The 22,389-nt window shown below is 44.3% G+C and overlaps 2 protein-coding genes across 2 annotated transcripts in view; one reads left to right on the forward strand and one right to left on the reverse strand.

Annotated features, from left to right (window-relative positions):
* LOC121928209 (lanosterol synthase-like) overlaps positions 1 to 20,674 on the reverse strand; it is a 42,426-nt gene extending 21,752 nt beyond the window's left edge. The window contains exons 1-9 of the mRNA XM_042462615.1: positions 20,554 to 20,674; positions 19,074 to 19,101; positions 11,757 to 11,810; positions 8,671 to 8,742; positions 8,158 to 8,208; positions 7,388 to 7,537; positions 3,211 to 3,307; positions 2,441 to 2,546; positions 285 to 350 (exon numbers count right to left, since the gene is read on the reverse strand). Coding sequence (XP_042318549.1) covers positions 285 to 350; positions 2,441 to 2,546; positions 3,211 to 3,307; positions 7,388 to 7,537; positions 8,158 to 8,208; positions 8,671 to 8,742; positions 11,757 to 11,810; positions 19,074 to 19,085 — 608 coding nt within the window. The 5' untranslated portion in view covers positions 19,086 to 19,101; positions 20,554 to 20,674. The remainder of the gene's footprint in view (positions 1 to 284; positions 351 to 2,440; positions 2,547 to 3,210; positions 3,308 to 7,387; positions 7,538 to 8,157; positions 8,209 to 8,670; positions 8,743 to 11,756; positions 11,811 to 19,073; positions 19,102 to 20,553) is intronic.
* Positions 1 to 22,389, forward strand: part of LOC121928990 (lanosterol synthase-like) — a 195,474-nt gene that overhangs the window by 163,550 nt on the left and 9,535 nt on the right. The gene's annotated exons all lie outside the window — the stretch shown is intronic.

Genomic DNA, 22,389 nt, shown 5'->3' on the forward strand with positions numbered 1-22,389 from the left:
AAGAAATAGCGGAACGAATTAATTTCGTAACCCGGGGTACCAGTGTATTGCTAAAGGAAACCTCTTGTGAGTTGACCAAACAGGAGACACACTTCTTAAGTCATGAGCCATAGCTTCTAGTTTCCCAACTGTGTGAAGCATAAAATCAGAATGAGATAGACCTTAAACTAGCAGGGAGTTTTATAACTGAACAATGTATTTCTCTCTAATGTGAAGTCAAAGGCTCTCATGGCCAGCATCCATAGTTTTTTGTGGGTTTATTTATTTATTTATACGCAACTTACCCATACCAGGAGCCATCTGCTCTCTGTGTATTGCGACAGAACTGCAAACCTTTATTAAGAGTGTCCCTGGAGGGGAAAAAACCCAAAAGAATTGTTTTTACATTTCAACAGAAATTCACTCTGGGGAAGGCTACAATCAAGGTGAGTCCTTCAAGCTAGTCTGAGGCTCCATTTTAACCAAAACAGGTACCTTTTCACTACTCATTTGTATGGTGTTAGTGTTGCTGTTGTGAGTTCAAATCAAGCCACATTCTGCTGCTATGAGCAACCACAGATCAAACTGCATCCCATTTTTGGGTCGCAACTGAGCATCAGAACCCTAGTTAACACAAAGATTCTTCATCTTTCCCTAAGATTATTACTGTATAAGATGCTTTGCCATAATTGTCCACTATTACCAGGGCCAAAATGTGGAACAAATTAGAGACCAAACTGTAGGACAACTGCAGGACAAAACTCAGCCAGAAATGTAGGACATTTAAGAAAATGGAGGACCTTAAATGTCCTACATTTTGGGCTGAGTTTTGTCCTGCAATTGTCCTACAGTTTGGTCTCGAATTTGTCCTACATTTTGTCCCTGGTAATAGTGCGCCAAACTGATATACTATTAAAAATATCACTTAGAAGATACCATCTGTGCTGAGTTTTCAGGTCTGAATTTTCACCAAAGCACCATTTTTTAACACCAAAATCACATGTATATAAGAAATATCTCTGTCCTGCATGTAGAGTCAATCCTCTAGGCCTATTAATGCTACAGGCAGGTTTCAACCACTTCAAAGAGATGCTTCTTCAATTCTAACAGGGGGAGGGACTTTTAAAAGGAGGAGATTTTACAATATTCTGTAGACATCCACAGGGTCCTCTCTAGCAGGCTGACCTGAGAGGCAATCTGGTTTAGTGAATGCTGCTGCCTTTGTACAGGAGAGGCCTTTATTTGTAAACTTGTTCAATCATAGTACTCACCGATTGCCTCCGGGAGCACTCTCAAGAGTGTTGTGATGGGATAAAATGGAAAAAATCCTGCCTATATTAAGCCCTCCTTGGACGTAGACTAGGAACTTTCTTAAAGCAATCAACTTTCTTAACCTCTAGTCTTTCCCATATTGGTTTTAGTGAAAAATTTAGGTTTTTCTTCTACTATATGTTTAGGAGTATCCAGATCCTAAACAGAAGTCCGATGACACACAAGAAGTCCCAAGATATTGCAACAGAATCAGGGCATGTCTACAGGGACCAAATGAAGTGTGTGTGTGGGGGGGGCATCCTCACATTGACTTGACTTCACAATGCAGGGTCAAATCCTCAATTCGAATGTGGACTACTATCTTCACGATATAAGGCCAGTTCTGCTCTATTCTTCTCTTAAACTGGGTGTTGTTGTTTTTTACAATGTACCTTTTGCTCTGGATTTTTCAAGAAAATTCAGAGCATTCTGTAGCAATGCAAATTGTGCATAGTGACACTGGGTGGCTGTCTACACACATGTCCCCAGTGTGTCACCTGTGCCACCATTGCTGGTGTGAGTCACTCCCTTTGATGTTCTCAACAAGACACTTGGCTATGTGCTCAACTTTGATCACCTTCCTTCTGACAACAAAGGGAACAACTGATGGTAGTGGCGGCAGCACTGGGCGACACAGCAGAGGACATGTGTGTAGACTCCAACCAAGTGTTGCTACTGAGTATGGAGGTAATGGGGGAATCTAGGGCAGCTTTGGGGGGAGAATACTCTGGGAGAAGCCCAGAATATTCTGCCTGGTGGGCACCCTCAGTTCTAGGAAAATGTATTCAGGACAGCAACTTTTAATAATTAGTTTTTGTCATTGTACTTTATATAGGTTGAATGACTAATTACCACACCCCTGGGATGTGTTATCATTTATCCTGATCAGGGATTTTGCCTTTTCGCCTGAGTCCTAACTGTTAAAAAAAATCCACATTCAGATGTAGTTCTTATTTAATCTGACATGGGTTGGAATTTGCACTCAATCTATGCAAGTGGAAGAATCATTCTCTGAACATAAAGGGTAAAACTAATAGACATTCATCAAGTTGAAATAATCAGATTTAGAAAGTGCCTATAGCATTTAAATTCGACTGATATCTGAAGCAATATCTTTCTTGGCTTCTGAAGAGCTTCCTTATGAATTTACCTGATTTCATCTGCCCGGTAATCTGGGAATCTCTTCTGGAAATGTCTGAGTCCCTTCATTACTGATGATGTACATTCCACAACAGTATGATCTACCAAACAGCCAGCTTCAAAACATGAGTTGAAGAATTTTATTTAAAATATAGGCATCCTGCCTCCCAAGTCCAACCATTCAAGTTACAAAAAGCATAAAACTTTACACCAAACATTAACCTCTAACAGGTTCCTGTTTTAGACTTCTTACCACCCTGAACAGCTCAGCTGGATGTGAATTCACAGAAACATGTGCAGAAAAGAAAGTTTTCTTTGGTACACATATTGCCACTTTATAGGAACAAAGATGTTCTCTATATTGTGTCTTGTCATATAGAAGTCGGGTTTTCTGCCATCTGCACACTAGTCATTATCCTGCTTGTTTCAGTTTCCTGAGGGTCTCTGTATACCAAGGAACTTGTTTCTGAACAGATAGGATGCCCTTCCTGGGGCTAAAATCATGGTATGGTGTGTGTGTGTGTGTGTGTGTGTGTGTGTGTATAACCAGTAAATGCCACAAAATGGCCAGTCATCTCTCTGAGATTCTGAGAGGCACTATTGGCCATTTAGAAGACAAAATTTGCTCCTCACCCCAGAGGAATGGGGAGGCTTCAGTTTTGATCTGCACTGTGAACCTTCAGCAATAGACTATGCCTTTTCAGAAACCAGTCAGAAGAGAACCAGAAATTCACCCTAGATATCTAAGCAGCTGTTCTATTAACAAGATTCTGTTCTTACCATAAAGCTCTAGAGGATTCATCATCTCCAGAAGGGCACTTCCACGCATGGTTTCAAAGGAGGAAAAACCACCATCAACATTTCTCATGCTAAGTAGCTACAAAAAAGTATAAATGGATTGGTGTGGAGAGAAACAGGGACTGTGAGAATTGACACAATAAGCCTCCCAGTACAGGCATAACCCAACAGCCAGACATAAGCCACATGAGTGGGGACGTCATGCCCTTTAGCCTGGTCCAACCATCTTGTGGCCCAGTGGCATCACTAGGGGGTGCGGGCTTTCAGACTACACCAGGTTCCATACTAAGGGAGTGACACAACTGCTTCTCAGACATTTGCAGTTTAGCAGAAATGGGCTGTAGCATTTGCCTGTATAAAATGCTAAAGAGATGGTGTGAGTGGGGCATGGCTCAGTGGGAGAAGAAAGAAGAGGCCCAGGGTTATTTTAAAAAAAATTAAAATTTCATCATATTTTACCATATTTTCACTTTAACCACATGAAACTATGTCTATGTAAACACATTTATTCTCTGTATATGATATCGTAATTTTAAGGTATAATTTTAATTTTGCTAGTAGTTTTACATCACAATTATTATAATTACATTCAGTGATATGTGAGAATTATGATTTAAAAGTAAATTAGTACAAAAAACATTACTAAGGATTCTGGATGTTGTGATATGGAAGAAGGTCAATGGAGGGTGACACCAACCCTAGTGACACTATCTGTCTTTTAGGCTCCTCAGACAGTCACATACCCTTTCTCATGACAATGTTGTTTGGCGTTTTTTCCAGCTCTAGTGCAAGTTTCCTCCCATTCTGAATGGCAAAGGCCTAATTTCTAAAACTAAAAGCTTCACCCAATCAATAATCTGAATAGTTTTCTACAAGCACTAGGGGCAACGGAGCCTTCCCATTGCTTCCAAAGTTAAATGATTCTGCATTTACCTTCAAACTGTTGAGGGAATTAAACATATTAAGGATGCCATGTTCTGCCTTCTTTTGAACAAGATCAAGAATCTAACCTGCTACTTTGAAACCAAGTAGTCTCCAAGCTTTCAGTTTAGGAAGCCAGTGTTGCATAATGGTTTGTTGGATTACAACTCTGGAGATCAGGGTTCAATTCCCTGTTCAGCCATGAAACCCATTGGGTGACCTTGGGCAAATCACATGGTGTCAGCCTCAGGGCAAGGCAATGGCAAACCTCCTCTGGACAAATCTTGCCAGGAACCCCCCACCATTGTTGTTGTTAGCTGTTGTTAGCTTATGGCAAGCCTGTGGATGAGACATCTCCAAGAATCCCTATCCTCCACTGTCTTGCCCAGATTCTGCAAGCCCTTGCCTATAACCCTCTTGATCAAGTCTATCCATCTGTTTTTTTGGTCTTCCTCTCTTTCTTCTACCCCCTACCTTTCTGAGCATTATTGTTTTACCTAGTGATCTGTGCCTTCTCATTATGTTGCCAAAATACAATAATCTCAACTTGATCATTTTAGCTTCCAAGGACAGCTGTGGTCTGATCTGTTCAAGAACCCATTTGTTTGTCTTCTTGGCTGCCTACAGTTTCCTAAGTACACTTCTCCAGCACCACATTTTGAGTGAGTTGATTTTCTTTCTGCCTGCTTCCTTCACTGTCCATCTCTCGCATCCGTGCATGGTGATGGAGAATACAATGGATGAACAATTCTGATTTTAGTGCTCAGTTGTATATTTTTGTTCTTCAGTAGCATTTCCAGTTCTATCATAGTTGCTCTTCCCATTCCTAGTCTTCTTCTTATTTCTTCACTGCAGTCTCCATTCTGCTCAGTGTTTGATCCTAGATATGGGAATTCTTTAACTATTTCAATTTCCTTGTTGTCTAGATTGAATTTGTGTATTTCTTCAGTAGTCATTATTTTTGTGTTCTTTATGTTCAGCATCAGACCTGCCTTTGCACTTTCATCTTTGACCTTCCTTATTAACTTTTCCAATTCCTGAATGTCTTCTACTAATATTATGGTGTCATCTGCATATCTTAGGTTGTTAATGTTCCTTCCTTCTATCTTAACTCCTTCTTTTTCTGATTCTAATTCTGCTTTTCTTCTTCTACTACTACTACTAATAATAATAGGATTTATTTATATGCCACCCAATCACTGGGAATCCGGGCAGCTTACAACAGAGGGGATAATAGACGGTTCCCTGCCCTCAGGCTTACAATCTAAAAAGACATGACACAAAAGGAGAAGGGAATGGTGAGGGAGGGAGGGGATCAGGTCCAGCATTCTTCTCTCCTTCTGAGGCCTGGACCAAGGCAGATGGACTGGAGGGAGGGCTCTTCTTCTTCAGGCTAGCCTTGATGGAGCTCAGCCTGCCTGTTCACTCCCTCCCAAGCCAAAGGATGACAGATATCATGGAGGGAGGGCTCTCTATGTCCAGACTAGCCCTGATGGATCTGGGCCTGCCTGGTCAACTCCCTCACAGGCTGGAAGATGACAGTTATGGAGGGAGGAGTCTCTTCCTTCAGGCTAGCCCTGATGGAGCTGTGCCTGCCTGGTCAACTCCCTTGCAGGCCAGAGGATGACAGTTACGGAGGTAGGAATCTCATTCTTCCAGGCTAGCCCTGATGGAGCTGGGCCTGCCTGGTCAACTCCCTCGCAGGCCGGAAGATGAAAGTTATGGAGGGAGGAGACTCTTCTTTAAGGCTAGCCCTGATGGAGCTGGGCCTGCCTGATGAACTCCCTCACGGGCCGGCAGATGACAGTTATGGAGGGAGGAATCTCTTTCAAGGCTAGCCCTGATGTTTTCAGCATACAGTGCGTCCTCGCCTTACGTGGAGGATCCGTTCCGGATCCCTCTGCGTAAGGCGAATTCCGCCTATGCTCAAGCCCCATTGGAAACAATGGGGCTTGTGCGTGGCAGTGCGGGCGCGCGCGGGGCACAACAGGCGTGCGCACCCATTCAATTGAATGGGACGCGCCACCCCACACGCTCCCCGCGGCTTGAGCGCCTATGCTCAAGGCCGCATATGGCGCGGGCGCACTGTATAAATTAAATAGGTCAGGTGATAGGATACAGACTTGCCTGACCCTTTTGCCTATTGGGAACCACTCTGTTTCCCTGAATTCTGTTCTGATGGTGGCCTCTTGTCCTTAATACTGATTTCTCATCAGGACAATGAGATTTAGTGGCACCTCATGTCTTTGAGTGTGTTCGATAGCTTTTTGTGATCTATACAATCAAATGCTTTTCTGTAGTCTATAAAACACATGTTTATTCTTTTTTGGAATTCTTTGGTGTGCTCCATTAGCCATCGTATTTTTGCAATGTGGTCCCTAGTGCCCCTTCCTTTTCTGGATACTGCTTGTGCCTCTGGAATTTCTCTCTCCATGTATGACTGGAGTCTATGCTGCAGATGTTTGAGCATCATTTTGCTTGCATGTGAGATTAGAACTATGGTCCTATAGTTGCTGCAGTCTTTTGTCTCCCTTTTCTTGTGGATTAGTATGTATATCGAGTATTTCCAGTCCATTGGCCACCTCTTTGTTTTCCACATTTATTGGCATATTTTAGTTAGCACTACAATTGCATCTGCTGTGGGCATTGTAGCAGTTCAATTGGGATATCATCTGTTCCTGGTGATTTATTTTTTTCCCATTTCCTTTATTGCAGATTTCACTTCACTTCTTATAATTTGGGGTTCATCTTCATATGGTTCCTCATTCCATATGTCATTCATTCTTTCATCTCTGTTGTATAATTCTACTGTGTATTGCCTCCAACATCTATTTCTTCTTGTCCCTATATTTTGTTCTTTTTTTTTCCTCCATAGAGCATCCCTACCCTCCATTTCAACTTGGCTTTAATTTCTCGGATTTTTTGATAGGGTTGTAATAAATAAGAAAAGACTTGAAGTAACACAACACAAACACACATACATCAGGACGAGAACCTTTGCAGCCGGGCTTCTTTTTAGATCCTTTTTTCTTGAGCTAAAAGGAGTCAAACCTCAGTCAGCATTATTTCAGTATACTGCCATGTGATACCCCTGCCAGTGACACTTCCAACAACTCTTTTCGGAGTCATATCCTACAAACACATCTATCCCATTAGTATTTATTATCTGAATGCCAAATGATTCTAGCATCCATTAGCTTCATCCATGTTGAGCCCTCTTAGCAATCACACATCTCACCACATTGACAGCATCAAAGAGGCGTTGAGGTGCCAACCGCTCTTCTAGGAAGGGACATTTTTCCTCCAGCAACATCAGTGTCCTTAGTGCCTCAGCCGTGCAATCACCAGATATCCAGTTGTGATCACGATAACTGGAAGAGAATCCTCCCTAGAGATTTAAGAAAAGACATTGACTACTATTCCTTCAAAAATATCAATATAGAAAAAAAGCAAGCTATCTTTTATCAATTCTAAATTGATTACAGAACATATTTAATGTATATGTCTCCTCCACAGCAACCCATAATTCACCATGTACCATGGAATTTCAGGTACAGCCTGAAAATCTGCATTCTGAATAGCAAATACATTTCTATACCACTTATCAGTGCACTTAAGCACTCCCTAAGCGGTTTACAAACTATACGCTAATTGCCCCTAACAAACTGGCTACTCATTTTAGCAATCTCAGAAGGATGCCAGGCTGAGTTGACTCTGAGCTCCTGGCTGGTATTGAACTCACAACCTTGTGGTTTGTGATTGAGTAGCTGCAGTACAGGCATTTAACCACTGATCCATGAATTCTTCATTTTGGCACCAGACAAAGTTACTTTTTCATTCTCTCAGGGCTTTTACTTTAGAATATATTTTATTGCCTACTAAATTGTGGCTATTTAATCCCTATAGGGTTTTTTTTGTTTGTTTGTTTTTTGTTTGTTTAAAATTTGCTTAGCATACATTGGTTTTGATATCTTTGCTCTTTTACATTTCTTTGGCAGCTGAATGTACCTTGTTCATGTGGCGATAGTATCTCTCATAATTGGGTGGATTATCTATAATCTGAAAAAAAAACATTAATAGCATATTAATAAGTGGATTTGCAAAGTGTTTGAATGTGCCATGTGCCTTCACCTAGGGAATGACTTTGGGGTGTTAAACTGATGCATCTTAAATTCTGGAGAAAGCATTCCTGAGACAGATCAGTGAAAGAGAAGATTCCTCAGAACCAAAGAAGCTTAAGTTGCAACTACTAAAACAGATAAAATAACCATGGAAGTTTCAGAAAAACATATGGAAGCTACTGGCTACTCAGTTAATAGCCAAGAAACTGGTTTTAGAATCAACAGCAACAGTTTTCATTCCTTACAATGAGAGAAACACTATGCATTTCTGACACATATCATCATTGACAGAAAGACAAATATTGGCCACCACATTATGCCCCAGTGGAAAACAGATAAGAGCAATCTTCTAAAGCCTGTATTGACTTCTCTCACATGTTATTCCAGTTCATATCCTCACCTGGACACATTTAAGAAACGTATGGGCTTTTTTCAAGCAGGATGCATAGTCAGGGTTGTTATGAATACCAGCCTAGAAAAAAGAAAGATGCTGTGGTTAAGTTTTTCCAAACCACAAGGTCTGGCAATTGTGAAAGGACAGAGAAATGGCAGCATATCCAGAAATCTCAGCCACTTAAACAAAACTAGGATGTTAAACATAGACAAATGTACTCCATTTATAAATTCATGTCCCACCCCTTCATAAGAAAATGGAAGTAATTAGAGGGTCACTTCTAATTTGAAAATAATTACATCTGGTTTTCTGGAAGAGGAGATACATTTTCTACTGGAAATGGGGGGGCTGTACACTTTCTTCTAGAAAAGAATGACTGATCCTGGAAACATCCAACAGAAGTAATACTTATTTTGATTCCCCACATCATATTTTGGGCAGAGATGTCTGGGGATGGGACGCAAAAGTGAGCTGCCAAAGAAGCCTTGGTTCCACAGGCATCCTGTCCACTACATGATTCCCAGTTCTGGAAGAATGGTAAGGTCAGGACAGGTCCATGAAAACAGGATCTGCTTTGTTGTTTACTTCAGATGATGCATATTGGAGACAACATTGGTGAGCTGCATTAGGAATTAATTTCAGCTCTGGTTGTGTGCCACAACATTTGATTGTCCTCATGTGTAATCTATATTCAAGACAAGAGGCTACTGATATGACAGAATACAGAGAAACAGAATGGTCCCTAACTGGAAAGGAGGTCAGGCAAGCCTAAATTTCATCACCCTAACTGTTTATCTTGTATGCTGAACATATGTAAGACAGAATTAGATTTGGAGAAAGGAGGCATGAAAATTGGAGGGAGGAACATCGACAATTTAAGATAAGCAAATGATATCTTATTATTAGCAGATAATAGCAAAGACTTGGAATGATTACTGAAGAAAGTTAAGGAGAAAAGTGCAAAGGCAGGTTTACAGTTGAAAATGAAGAAAAAAATAATGGCCACAGATGATTTTCATGACTTTAAAGCAGATGATTAAGACATTGAAATAATACAGGATTTTCTGTACCTTGGCTCAGTCAGAGTGTAGACTGAAGTTAAGAAATCAGAAAAAGAAGAAGAATCAGAAGTCAAGAAATCAGAACTCTCTGAAGATGCCAGCCACAGATGCTGGCAAAACGTTAGGAATAAACTCTTCTAGAACATGGCCACATAGGCCAAAAAACCCAGAAAAAACAATCAGAAGAAGATTTAGGAGCTGTGCACACCGGCAGGAAAGGCCTGCCTGGGGGAGGAGTCAGGGCATGGTATCCACATGACACACACCCTGGCTCTACCCCCAGGCTGGCGTGACACTGCACACTGTAGCACATGGCATGTGGCTTCACGGCACTGCATTTTCATGATGTGGCCCCAAAGAAGCACCTTAAAGCCACAGCACCGCGGTTATCACACCCTTTCCAGGGCGCAAAAAGGAGGCACTTTTTGCAGCTCCTTTTCACACTCTGGAAAGGCCAGATCAGGGGAAGATGGAGGTGGTGGCAGGCCACCCTTCAGGGGCAGTCTGCACAGCTCTTAAGACTTGGAAGGGCAGCTTTGAAGGAACCAGACAATATCTTGAAGTGTGAAGATATATAATTGAATATTAAAAATAGGTTCATCCATGCCATCATATTTCCCATTTCTATATATGGTTGTGAAAGCTGGACAGTGAAGCAAGGTGATGGGGAAAAATCAACTCATTTGAAATGTGAGGCTAGAGGAGAGTTCTATGGATACTGTGGACTAATAAAAAGACCAATAAATGGCCCCAGACCAAAATCAAGCCTAAACTCTCCCAAGAAGCTAAGATGACTAACTGAAACTGTTGTACTTTGGCCATATCATGAGAAGATATGACTTACTAGAAAAGACAATATTGCTTGGAAAGGTAGAAGGCAGTAGGGAAAAAAAAGGAGACCACAAATGAAATACTTTGGCCACATCATGAGAAGGCACAACTCATTACAAAATAATAATTATGCTGGGAAAGGTTGAGAATAGCAGAAAAAGAGGAAGACTGCAGGGCACATGGGTAGACTAAATGAGGGAGGACATGAGCATGAGACTGCAAAATATATGCAGAGCAGTGGAAGATGGGAAGTCTTGGAGATGTCTCATCCATAGGGTCACCATGAGTTGAGGGCAACAGAGGGCAGTTAACAACAACAGGCAACAAACCAAATGGACAGATTCAAAGAAGACATTGCCCTGAGTCTGCAAGAACTGAGCAAGTCTGTTGATAACAGGATGACATGGATGTCTTTCATCGATACGATTGCCATAAGTTGAAGTCAACGTGATCACAGTTAACAACAAACATCCATTCTTAGTTCCTTTCTTCCCCCAAAGTCACAGAAGACATGTCAAGATGAACAGAGCAAACCTGGGCACTCTTAATGTGAAGAGGAAGTTTGTTCCTGCTCACATCCTCCAGACTTCACCACTACCACCACCACCAGTTCAGTTTTCCAAACATAGCCAAGCTGAGATGTTGAGAGCATGGGGAACGCAGGAGAGAAAACAGGGAATGCCCATCAGGGAATGTTCTATAACACAAGATAGCATTGTTTTTTGTAGATTTTTTGGTTTTAGAAAGGTTTATTCCTGACATTTCGCCGGCATCTGTGGCTGGAATCTTCAGAGAATGCTGGCATGGAAGTGAGTGGGGTATATATATACTGTGTGACTCTAGGTTGGGAGGAGTGGTTTACATGTTAATCTGTGTATTGTTATGTTATTGAATGGCAAGATAGCATTGTTTATCTAAGACAAAACTGAGTAGAACTCTACCTGGAAAATATCTGAATATTTTAAGATAACCATGACAGGCGTGCACAGCTTTCAGATTTAATGTTGTGGCTGCTTATGATGCATATGCCACTTGCATGCCCATGTACAGCTTTCCAATCCTTGTCAAACTTGTCAGGTACACACACCATGCAAGTTATCTACATGTCAATTCATACAGCTAACTTATATAGAAAACAGGAGCCATCATACTATAATCATGGAGAAAACAAAATTAGAGTGAATAAATGGGAAATGATACCTCAAGGAAGCTTTGAATAACAAATGATGTGTTCCAGGTCTGGGTTCCTATGGCCTGGATAAAGAAAAGTTAAAGGTTTATCAATTAGAGTATGACCATAGGCATATCCTCCATTTTTCTATAGTGTTTACAACTAGATAGTAGCATCACTGGGGGTGCAGGCGGTGGGCCCAGCTGCTCCATCATGTCTCCGTTGCATGGCTTTCTCCCTGGGAGGAAGCCCTGTGATGGAGCAGCATGCCTGGTCTCCCTGGGTGGGTGGCCAGACAAAGGGGCAATGCAGTGGCTGGGGAGGGGAGACAAGGGGAGAGAGGCTGCTGGAGAAGGGGAGAGCAGAATGCAATGGCAACAGCAACTTCAGAAATACAATTGCAAAGATATGTAATACTGGATGCTCTGAAACCTGTATGGGGCTCATTGTCCAGGAAAGCAGCCAAATGGCCAATAAGCCAGGAAGTTGTTAAATTAACAAACAAACCTCCAGATAGCAGAGTCAGTGCAAGCAACATAGTCTTGGAGATTCAAAGCAGTATCAGCAGAGGAATTACCAAAAGAGTTGTCAAACAGTTCGAGATTCAAGGTAACAGATAGGCAGGTTGATAAGGCACTGAAGGCGACCACGATGTTGATGGGAGTCCAAAATGTGGGCCGCCTCGAATTCCTCTTCCCCATCCACCAGGACTGGATCAGGCAGAGGAGTCGAACCTGCATGGGGCCGAACCCCTGAGGCGGGGAGCAGCAAGGAGAAGTGGAAGACTGGGTGGATTCGCCATGTCTGGGGAAGTTGGAACCGGAAAGCCATGGGATTGACCTGGGCCCCAATCTTATAAGGCCTCACAAACCAGGCATCCAACTTGCGACATGGCTGCTGCAGTGGAGGACTTTCTTGGCATTGCCAATCCGCTCCCCGTTTGTACACCTCTTTAGCCACCTGTTCCTTGAACAGAGACTGTGCCGCCTGGAGTTCCTGGAGCCACTGATCCGCCACAGGAACCAGTGAGACAGGAGCCACAGCAGGGAACCCTCGAGGATGGAAACCCCCTGTGGCAAAGAAGGGCATCTGCTGGGACGAGGCATGGACCGAGTTGTTGTAGGCGAACTTGGCCAGCGGAGGCAAGTCAACCCAGTTCTCCTGGTGGTAGCTGGCGTGGCAGCGGAGGTACTGCTCCAGGGTTCCATTGGTGCGCTCCGTCTGTCCATTGGACTCGGGGTGGTGAAACAAGAACAGGTGAGGCGCGATGTCCAGGAGCTGCAGCAAGCTGGTCCAGAAGCGGGTTGTGAACAGTATGCCACGATCGGAGATCACCCCCTTGGGAAGGCCAAGGAGTCAGAAGATGTGTTGGACAAACATCCAGGCTGTCTCCTTCACTGTGGGGAGGCCAGCAAAGGGCACAAAGTGAGCCGTCTGGAGAAAAGGTCCACCACCACCCAAATTGTCATGCAGCCAGCAGAGGGGGGCAGGTCCATGATAAAGTCCATGGAAATGACTTTCCAAGGCCCTACCAGCATTGGCAAAGGCAGCAGGAACCCTGTGGGTCACCCCGGATGGTCCGGTGACACACCGGGCAAATGTCCACATACTGGGCCACCTCCGCCTGCACTCGAGGCCACCAAAACTCCCTGGTGAGGAGGTACAGGGTTTTACAAAAGCCGAAGTGCCTGGCCAGCTTTGAGTCATGACCAACCCACAAGATTGCCTCCCTACAATCCCTTGCTGGCATGTAAAGGCAGCCCCAGTGGTAGAGCAGAACATCCTGCAGCACGAAGGGAGAGACGTCCCCCTCCGCCAAATGCTGCGCCACAAACGGGTACTGGCCCTGGAGTTCATGGATCTGGTCTAGCAGCGTGGCCTCCCTCAGAGCAGCAGCAAAATTCTCCAGGCGCAGAATGGTGGACCGAACCTCACCCTCCAGGTCCATGGCATACTCTGGCTTATGGGAGAGAGAATTGGCCTGTAGGTTCTGGCCTGTAGGCTCTGGCCTCGAGGTACATACTGGAGCTGGAAGTTGAAGCAGGCAAAGAATGACGACCATTGCTGCTGCCTCTGGGAGAGCTTCCTCACTATCTGTAGGTGCTCCAAGTTCCAGTGATCCATGTGCATCCGGACTGGGTGAGCTGCCCCCTCAAGAAGATGTTGCCAGATCTCAAAGGCCACCTTGATTGCCAACAGCTTCTTCTCCCAGATGGTGTAATTCAGCTCTGGAGCAGTGAACTGTTGGGAGTAAAAGGCTCAGGGCAACAGGTGCGCCTTGGGCCCTGTTAGCTGAAGCAACACAGCCCCTATGGCAACATCAGAGGCATCTGCTTCCATGACAAATGGCATGCGTGGGTCAGGGTGCTGCAGGATAGGGGCTGATGTAAACCGTGCCTTCAGGACCTCAAAGGACTTCTGCGCAGCAGCCGTCCACTGGAGCCGGGTCTTCCCTCGCAACAGTTGGGAGATAGTGACAGTGTCAAGAGACAGTGCCCTCGCTCCGTAACTGTCACAGGATAGCCTGTGAGGGAGAGAACAGGCTGGCCTGAAGAGACAGTGCCCTCCCTCCGTAACTGTCATCCTTGAGCCTGTGAGGGAAAGAACAGGCTATCCTGAAGACAGTATTCTTGACTGTATATTGTATTGTAACATATTTAAAATGTATATTCCCTTTGAACTTGGAAACCGCTTTGATCTCCCAGGAAAAGCGGTATAGAAATATATGTTGCTGTTGTTGTTGTTATTATTATTATAGGGCTCATTAGGGTGGCGTAGTCCTCGATGAACTTCTGCTATAAGTTTGCAAACCCTAGGAACCTCTGGACATCCTTCCTGTTGCGAGGAGGTTGCCAAGACAGCACCGACTCCACCTTGGATGTGTCCATGGCCACAGCTTGAGTAGAGACATGGTAGCCCAAGATGTTCACCTCATGGAGGTCAAAGGCGCACTTCTCCAGCTCGGTGTAGAGCCAGTGCTCCTGGAGCCTCTGGAGAACAGCAAGTACATGGGCTTCATGGGCAGCCTGGCTCGGGGAGTAAATCAAAAAGTCGTCCAAGTAAATAATAATAAAACTGTCCAAATAGTCCCAGAAGACATCATTTACAAAATGTTGAAAAACAGCGGGGGCATTACATGAAGGGCATCACGGTGCACTAGTAATGCCCGTACCAGGTCTGGAAGGCTGTCTTCCACTTGTCTCCTGCCCAGATCCGCACCAAATTGTACGCCCCAACTTAGTAAACACCTTGGCATGGCGCAACCACTCCAGCAGCTCCGGGATCAAAGGCAGGGTGTACCGGTTCCAGATGGTGATCTTGTTGAGGGCCCAGTAATCATTGCAGAGGCACAACTCCCTGCACTTCTTGCACATGAACAGCACTGAGACACCAGCAAGAGACTTGGAGGGGCGGATGAACCCTCTCTGGAGGTTCTTCTCCAGAAAGTCCCTCAGAGCCACTAGCTCAGGCTCCGAGAAGGAATAGAGACGCCCCACTCGAATAGGGGCCCCCGACACCAGGTCGATGGCACAGTCACAGGGCCAATGTGGGGGGAGCTGATCCGCCTCCATATCGAAGACATCGGTATAGTCCCAGTATTTCTCAGGCAACATCACCAAGCACTCCTGGGCCTCCACCGCCACCTCAGCCGAGATCCGTTAGGGCCAGCAGTGCTGCTGACAATACTCCGAGCCAAACAGGAATTCCTGCCATGACCAAGAGATATTTGGGTCATGCTGGGAGAGCCAGGACATGCCCAAAACCAAAGGGAAGTGAGGGTCAGCAGCCAGCAAAAACCAGATCTCCTCTACATGGACCTGAATCTCGAGGTGGAGCACAGGAGTCTGGTGCATCACTGGACCAGACCGGAAGATAGCCAGAGCCTCCAGTGGGATGTGTTGACGTTGGGCAAAGTTCAGATCCATAAAACAGCTGGAAGCTCTCAAGTTGATCATGGCTCCCACAGGAAGGAGCTCCGTGGAGGGGAGCCTCAGGCTGGCGGCCAGTAGCAAAGGGTCCTTCCTGGAAGCCAATGTAGAGGAAGTGGGTTCAAGAGACACTCCCAGATGGTGAACCAAATCGACACCTAGGAGGAGTCATTTCCCTGCAGGGGGGCCAGCGTCCCTTTGCAGGGCATTCCTGGGCAAAATGTCCTTGGAGGCCACAGTACAGGCAGAGGCCCTCCCTCCTCCTGCATTCCTTCTCGGTAGTGGTGAGCTGAGGTCACGCCCCTCCCAGCTGCATAGGTTCCTTGGCTGGCTGGGGAGGAGCAGCCACAGGTGAAGCTGCAGGAGCCGATTGAGCTGGACTCAGAAGTAGCAGAAGGACATTCCATCAAGCTTGTCTATGAGCTGAGAGGCGGCAGTCCATTCAGGTAGCTTGTGCAATCAACAGGCTCAGAGAATCAGGGTGCTCAGAGCGTGCCAATTCATCCAGCACCGCATCAGAGAGCCCCACCCTAAACTGAGCCTGCAAAGCACTATCATTCCACATCAAGTCTTGAACAAGCAGGCTGAAGTTCTTGGAGTACTCGGCTACAATTCCGGTCCCTTGGCAAAGAGCCTGGATTTGACGTTCTGCAGTCTCAGCCTTTACCGGATTCCCCTAGGTGGACTGCATTTCTGCAATAAAGTCCTGCAAGCTGTTGAGGAGGGGGCTGTCCTGGTTCAGGTAAGGGGTAGCCCATTTGCTGGCAGGCCCAGAAAGCAAACTAATTATGAAAGCCACCTTATTGGAATCATCAGGAAAATCTTCTCTCGGAGCTTAAAATGTAGCTTGTAATTAGCAAGGAAACTGTCCAGCATAGTAGAGACTCCCTAGAACTTATCAAGAAGGGAGGCAAAACATTTTCTGCAGTGTTCAGGAGCAGAAGGGTTACCTTGGCCCTGAAAAGCAGCCACAGTCTGTCAATTGTTGCACCTGGGCAGAAAGCTGTAAATTCATCTGCATCAGCTGGGTCAGGGCTTGTTCATTTGTCATTATGCTGCTATCAGCCTAATTACAAAGCCAGCATAGTTATTCTGTCTAGGAAAGCAGCCAATTGGCTGATAAGCCAGCTACTTCTTAAACAAACAAACAAACCCCCAGATAGCAGAGTCAGTGCAAGCAACAGTCTTGAAGATTCAAAGCAGTATCAGCAGGAGGATTACTAAAAGAGTTGTCAGACAGTCCGAGATTCAAGGTATCAGATAGGTCAATAAGGCAGTCCAAGGTCAAGGCTTCCAAATAATCAAGATAGTCAGCAATATAGGAAACTAAGGCGGGTTACATACCGCCGAGAAGCAGTGTTGTCCCGCTGCCGCCGCTTGCGGCATCCGGGAGCCGCAGCTGCCACACCGCGGGGCTCCCGGACGCTCAGAGGAAGGAGCGCAGAAATCACGCTCCTTCTTGGGCCCCGGAAGAGGCGCCACAAGTGCCAAAGGGCGCACTCACGGTGTCACTTCCGGCGCACCACGTGCGGATGCAGAGCGTCCGTTACATCAATATGGCAGCAACCGTGTGGAACGGACGCCGCCATATTGTACGTTTTGAATACGTATTAGGGTTAGGGGAATGCGGAAGCACTGCCCCTTCCTAACCCTAATACGTATTCAATACGTATTTTTGGGTGGTCTATAACCCCCCACAGATCTGTTCCAAGAAGCCACAGGGGCCAGAGACAGAGTCTTTCCTCTAGAAAAGACAGATTACCACTGGCAAAGAGCCACATCTGCTCCAGCTGCCTAAATAGGCCAGTAGCAGGCCTTCAGGTGTGTCTGATCACAAACACACTTCTGATAAAGCCTCTGTGATTGTCAAAAGCCCTCTCTTTCAGCTCGACGCTCCCTGAAGGTAGGCACACTTCCCAGATCCTCCTCTATGTCCACAACCTCAGCCCCAGAAAGACTTGGCTGCTGAACCTCTGGAGGGGCCACAGACTCTGCTCCAGCAGAACTAGGGCCAGCCTCAGGCTCCCTAATTACAGGTTCAGGTCCCAGGGGCTCTGGCTCATTCTCTGAGTCCTGCAAATCATCCTCCATGCTGGACATGAAACTCATGTGATAATGTCCTAGGTCTCCACTGGTGCATATACAATGTTGTTTGAGGGTAGTGGCTGATCCCTCTACTCTGCTTCCTTCTTGGGCGTGCAATTGCAATTCTAGGCATAGATCTGCGTAATGTTACATAAGAATGAGTAAGACTACATTCCCTCACACATTTACTAGGGAATATATTATGAGCCAATATGATTCATTTGAAAATATGATAATGTTCAGTAAAAATATAAAGGCAGTAGGAAAAGGGGGAGGCTACACTATAGGTGGATTGTTTCAATCAAGGAAGCCTCAGCCATCAGTTTGCAAGACTTGAGCAGCAAAGCTGATGAAAGGGACTCTTGGAGATCTCTCAGTCATAGGATTACCATAAATCAAGGCTGACTTAATGGCAAATAATAATAACATCAAAATCTACATATGCTCTGTGGAAATAGTGCATTTGAATAATTTTAGACTTTGTATCATTGTCTTATAGAAGCACTCCCTCTTTAGATGGTATTGGGCACTGCAGAGCTTGTAAACATGGATTTTTGGAACTACGTACCAATTCTCAAATCCCTCACTGTCAGCCAGCATAGCCACTGGGAAATTTGGGGCACTGTAGCTTTAAAAAGGTAAATTTTCCAAACTCTGATTTAGATCACATTGCTTCCAAATATTTCATCTCCCGTGTTTTCTGTACTCCCATCCCATGTTGTTTCAAAGTTGATTGATGGTAATTTGGGAATTCTACAAGGCTCTTAAAACAAAACTTGGTTGTTGTTTTTTTGTTTGTTTCTTTGTTTGTTTCTTTGTTTGTTTTGGTTTTTTGCAGGTTCAATGAAGACTTCTTCTGTCTGTGGCTACCTATTGATCAAAGATGAAGATAACTGAACAATTTTTTTTTCATTTTTAAATTCTTTTTTTATCTTCCCAACAACTTTGTAAGTTAGCACAGTCTGAGAGATAGAGTAGCTGGCCCAAGGTCACACAAAGATTTTGATGTCTCTGTGGAATGTCTGTCTGACACTGTAACCACTGCATCACACTGATCTGTGCAGATTGACCAATATCTACTCTCTGGCTTCCAACATTATCACCTTCCTTCTGCTTCCAGTGAGGGACAGAGCGAACCTTGCCAATACCTCTGGTAGGTTGTAAGCGTAAGCAGTAGGTGCCAAGGTCAGCAAATTGCACACTGTGCAAGAGATGTGAGACCAGATTCCCCAATACTTTGGTTTTTATTTCAAAGAAGCTACTGCTTCAGTTACCAGCTGAACAAACTACAGGCTCTAACATTGTTGAACATCTGTGTACATACTACCTTACCTGCATTAGCATACCATCTTTTCCAAGCCTGTGTGAATATAAAAAGCAGATTATAATCACTTAATTGTATAGCAAACAATTGTACAATCTATATTAACAAAATGGAAGTTCCCTAAGATCTGGCAATGAAGGTTTAAGTTTCCCTGAATTGTCTTCTCAAATGCAAAGGGATCTTGTAGCACCTTGGAGATTAACTGAACTGTGCAAAAGAAGTTATAGCATAAGTGTTTGTACTTCTTCCTTTCCCCAAAAATAGTATTACAGTAGTGATTAGTGTGAATGAACTCCCTGTTACCCACCTAACCTGCAACTAGAAAAAGAGGACAGCTTTGAACCAAAGTAAACTCCTCTAAAAGAGGCCTGAAGAAAATGCTTCAGAAAATTAAAAACTTTTTGTCTTTTTCTTCTATGAAAATGTTGAAGGGAGGGTTATAGGAAAGGAAGTGAAAGCGGCTTAGTGACTGTGTATCTACCTTCTAATCCTAGGGCCCATTTTACCAAGAGCTCTCCAATCACTGTGGACAGCGAAAGGATTGTGACTCGGATTTTTTAAAAAGTGCTTCCTTGAACTATGCGTAGAAGAAAGAGAGGGCTTCAGTGCTAAGGGATCTTCTGTGCTTGTTTATAACGATTATAACTCTGTCCATGTACTCAGCTTATTAGTAGGCAGATTCCTGCCTTTGCCTACCTTTATTTTACTCTTTTTTCAATTCATCTTTTCCCCCTACTGCATGTATATTTCAATTCCTAAAGAAGCTTTTTCTAAATATTGTGGAGAAGGGAAATAAATTGGACATCGAGGGTTGGTATTTTACCACATCCTCCCACCTACTTTCAGTCTAACTGGAGACCAGAGTTTACGCTTCGTCTTTAGAGTTCAGATTTTTACACATCCCCAAAGCATACTTTCTGCCACCAAGTTGACATGATTAAGACAACCCTGATACATATAGAAAGGGTGGGGGACTACAGAAGCACAGTGATGTCTCTCCTTGCTTGAGAACTATAAACTGCTATACAAAATCTTAGAAAACATTTTTTTAAAAAACCTTTCATGTTAATATTCAAATTGCTCTGCATTTTCAGAGTATTTTATCTATTCATTTTTTAATTTTTTTTAATTTTATTGAAGCGTTTAAAAAATGTAACAAGACTAACATATCCAGATTTGACATACATATCATACATATATATATACTTCTGTCCTGTCCCCTCTCCCACCCGTTCCCTATGTACATATTTATATCCAGAATTGATAAAAATATCTATACAGCTACTATTCTGAATTCCTCATCCCTCTCCTATCAAGGCTTCTCCATCTCACATTTTCTTATGACACTTATTTCTATCATCAGGCAATGTGTATTCGTAATCTAGCAGCATCAACCTTTAGTCTGCATTCAGGCTTATAACTATATTTACTAATTCTTACATTATAACTATTACTTATACCACCTTCTGATATAACAAATTACTATACCATATAGTAAGGAATCCAGCGTAGGGGGATTAATTTCATATACATATCATTTCCACCTCTCAGCACAGTAGTTCAAAAACAGATCCCATATCTTTCCCTCAGTTCTATTATCTTCTCTTAAATATGACGTCATCTTGTCCATTTCTATAACATCCAGGGTTTTATGTATTCATTTTTATCTGTTTTAATATATTATTTCACAAATAATATGTTTTCTTTGCAATTTATAATTTCTTCACTGAAATGCATTTGACTAGCTTGAGGAATAAAACCTTATTTACACCTCCTAAAGCCATATTTACATGGACCACATGAAGCAGCCCCCCCCCCCCCAATCCTCATGGTGACCTGTCTTCACAACACAGAGCCAAATCCCTGATTTGAGTGTGGATAGTTTTCACAACATAAGGCCAGTTCCACACCAAACTCACCCTATCCTTTCCATAAATCAGTTTAAAATAACGTTTTTCTTTGGAAATTGCAGGAAAATCCAGAGCAATCTGAAGAGATGTGTGGTGAGTGTTTACACATATGTCACACTGTATCACCTGATGCCATCACTGCTGGTGCAGGTTGCTCCTCCTGAAGTCACAACAAGGCACCCAGCCATGTGATCAATGCTGAGTGCCTTGTTTCTGACTCAGAAAGAGCAACCTGGGGCAGCGGTGCCAGCGCCAGGTAATACTACGGGTGCATGTGTAACTAGCTGCCTGGCATCGCTATGGAATGAAGAAGTAGGGGGGGGGGGGGGGGGCGGAATCTGGGCAGTTCCAGAGTATTCTGGCCAGTGTAGAGCTCTAAGATGCAAACAGATATCTCTCTTTCCCACCTGACTCTTTGAATGTTTCCTTCCTTCTACTTATCCATAATAAAAGTACGTTATTTTACTTAGCATATGCAACCATGAAACCAACTTCTAATGTTGACAAGTACATGGTATCATTACTAGGAGAGAGGCAAAGGAAAGAGAGGGATGAGGAGATGGTACTGTCCTTGCTGCAAGACCTACCTGCCTTACTGGAACCAACTATAGACCCAAAGAGGGCACATTCCAACATCTGCATGGGTCACCCATCACATTTTTGAACAATCAACCATTCAGTGTGGTGGACTCCATCAGGTTCAAATCCTTGATGGAATTTGTGGTTCCATACTGCAAGCTGCTGTCTCATATATTTATTTATTCAGTTCATTCTCTGATATTACGTTTTTCAAGACAGAGGCAGAGCTACAGATGATGTTCCTCATCTTTCATAGAATGCATGCCAACTTGTCCTTCACAGTATACTTTTGGAAGGAGGCTCTAAGATGAAAAACAGCAGCCTGCACGTTTAGGACTTGAGGATAATGTAGACCAGGGGTCGACAACCTATGGCCCGTGGGCCGCATGCGGCCCGCTGAGACATTGGGACTGGCCCCTGCTTGGTCCTGCTGCCGATTGCAGGGGCCTTTGGCGGTGGGCAAGGGGGGGGCAAAGGCCCCGCGCACAGCAACACGGGGCCTTGGGCCTCTTGCGCAGCCGCGCAGGGGGGAGGAGGAGGAGGGAGGAAGGAAGGAAGGAAGGAAGGAAGGAAGGAAGGAAGGGGAGAAGGAGGAGGAGGGAGGAAGGAGCAGGAGGAGGAGGGAGGAAGGCGGAGGAAGGAGGAGGAGGAGGAGGAGGAGGAAGAAGAAGAAGAAGAGGAAGAGGAGGATGGTGATGGTGATATTGATATGAGCCAGCTTCAGAGGAGGAAGAAGAAGAAGAAGAAGAAGAAGAAGAGCAGGAGGAGGATGGTGATGGTGATATTGATATGAGCCAGCTTCAGAGGCACGGCCAATGTAAGTTGCTGTGATTTT

Source organism: Sceloporus undulatus, chromosome 4, assembly GCF_019175285.1.
Source record: "Sceloporus undulatus isolate JIND9_A2432 ecotype Alabama chromosome 4, SceUnd_v1.1, whole genome shotgun sequence".
NCBI classification, from domain to species: Eukaryota; Metazoa; Chordata; class Lepidosauria; order Squamata; family Phrynosomatidae; genus Sceloporus; species Sceloporus undulatus.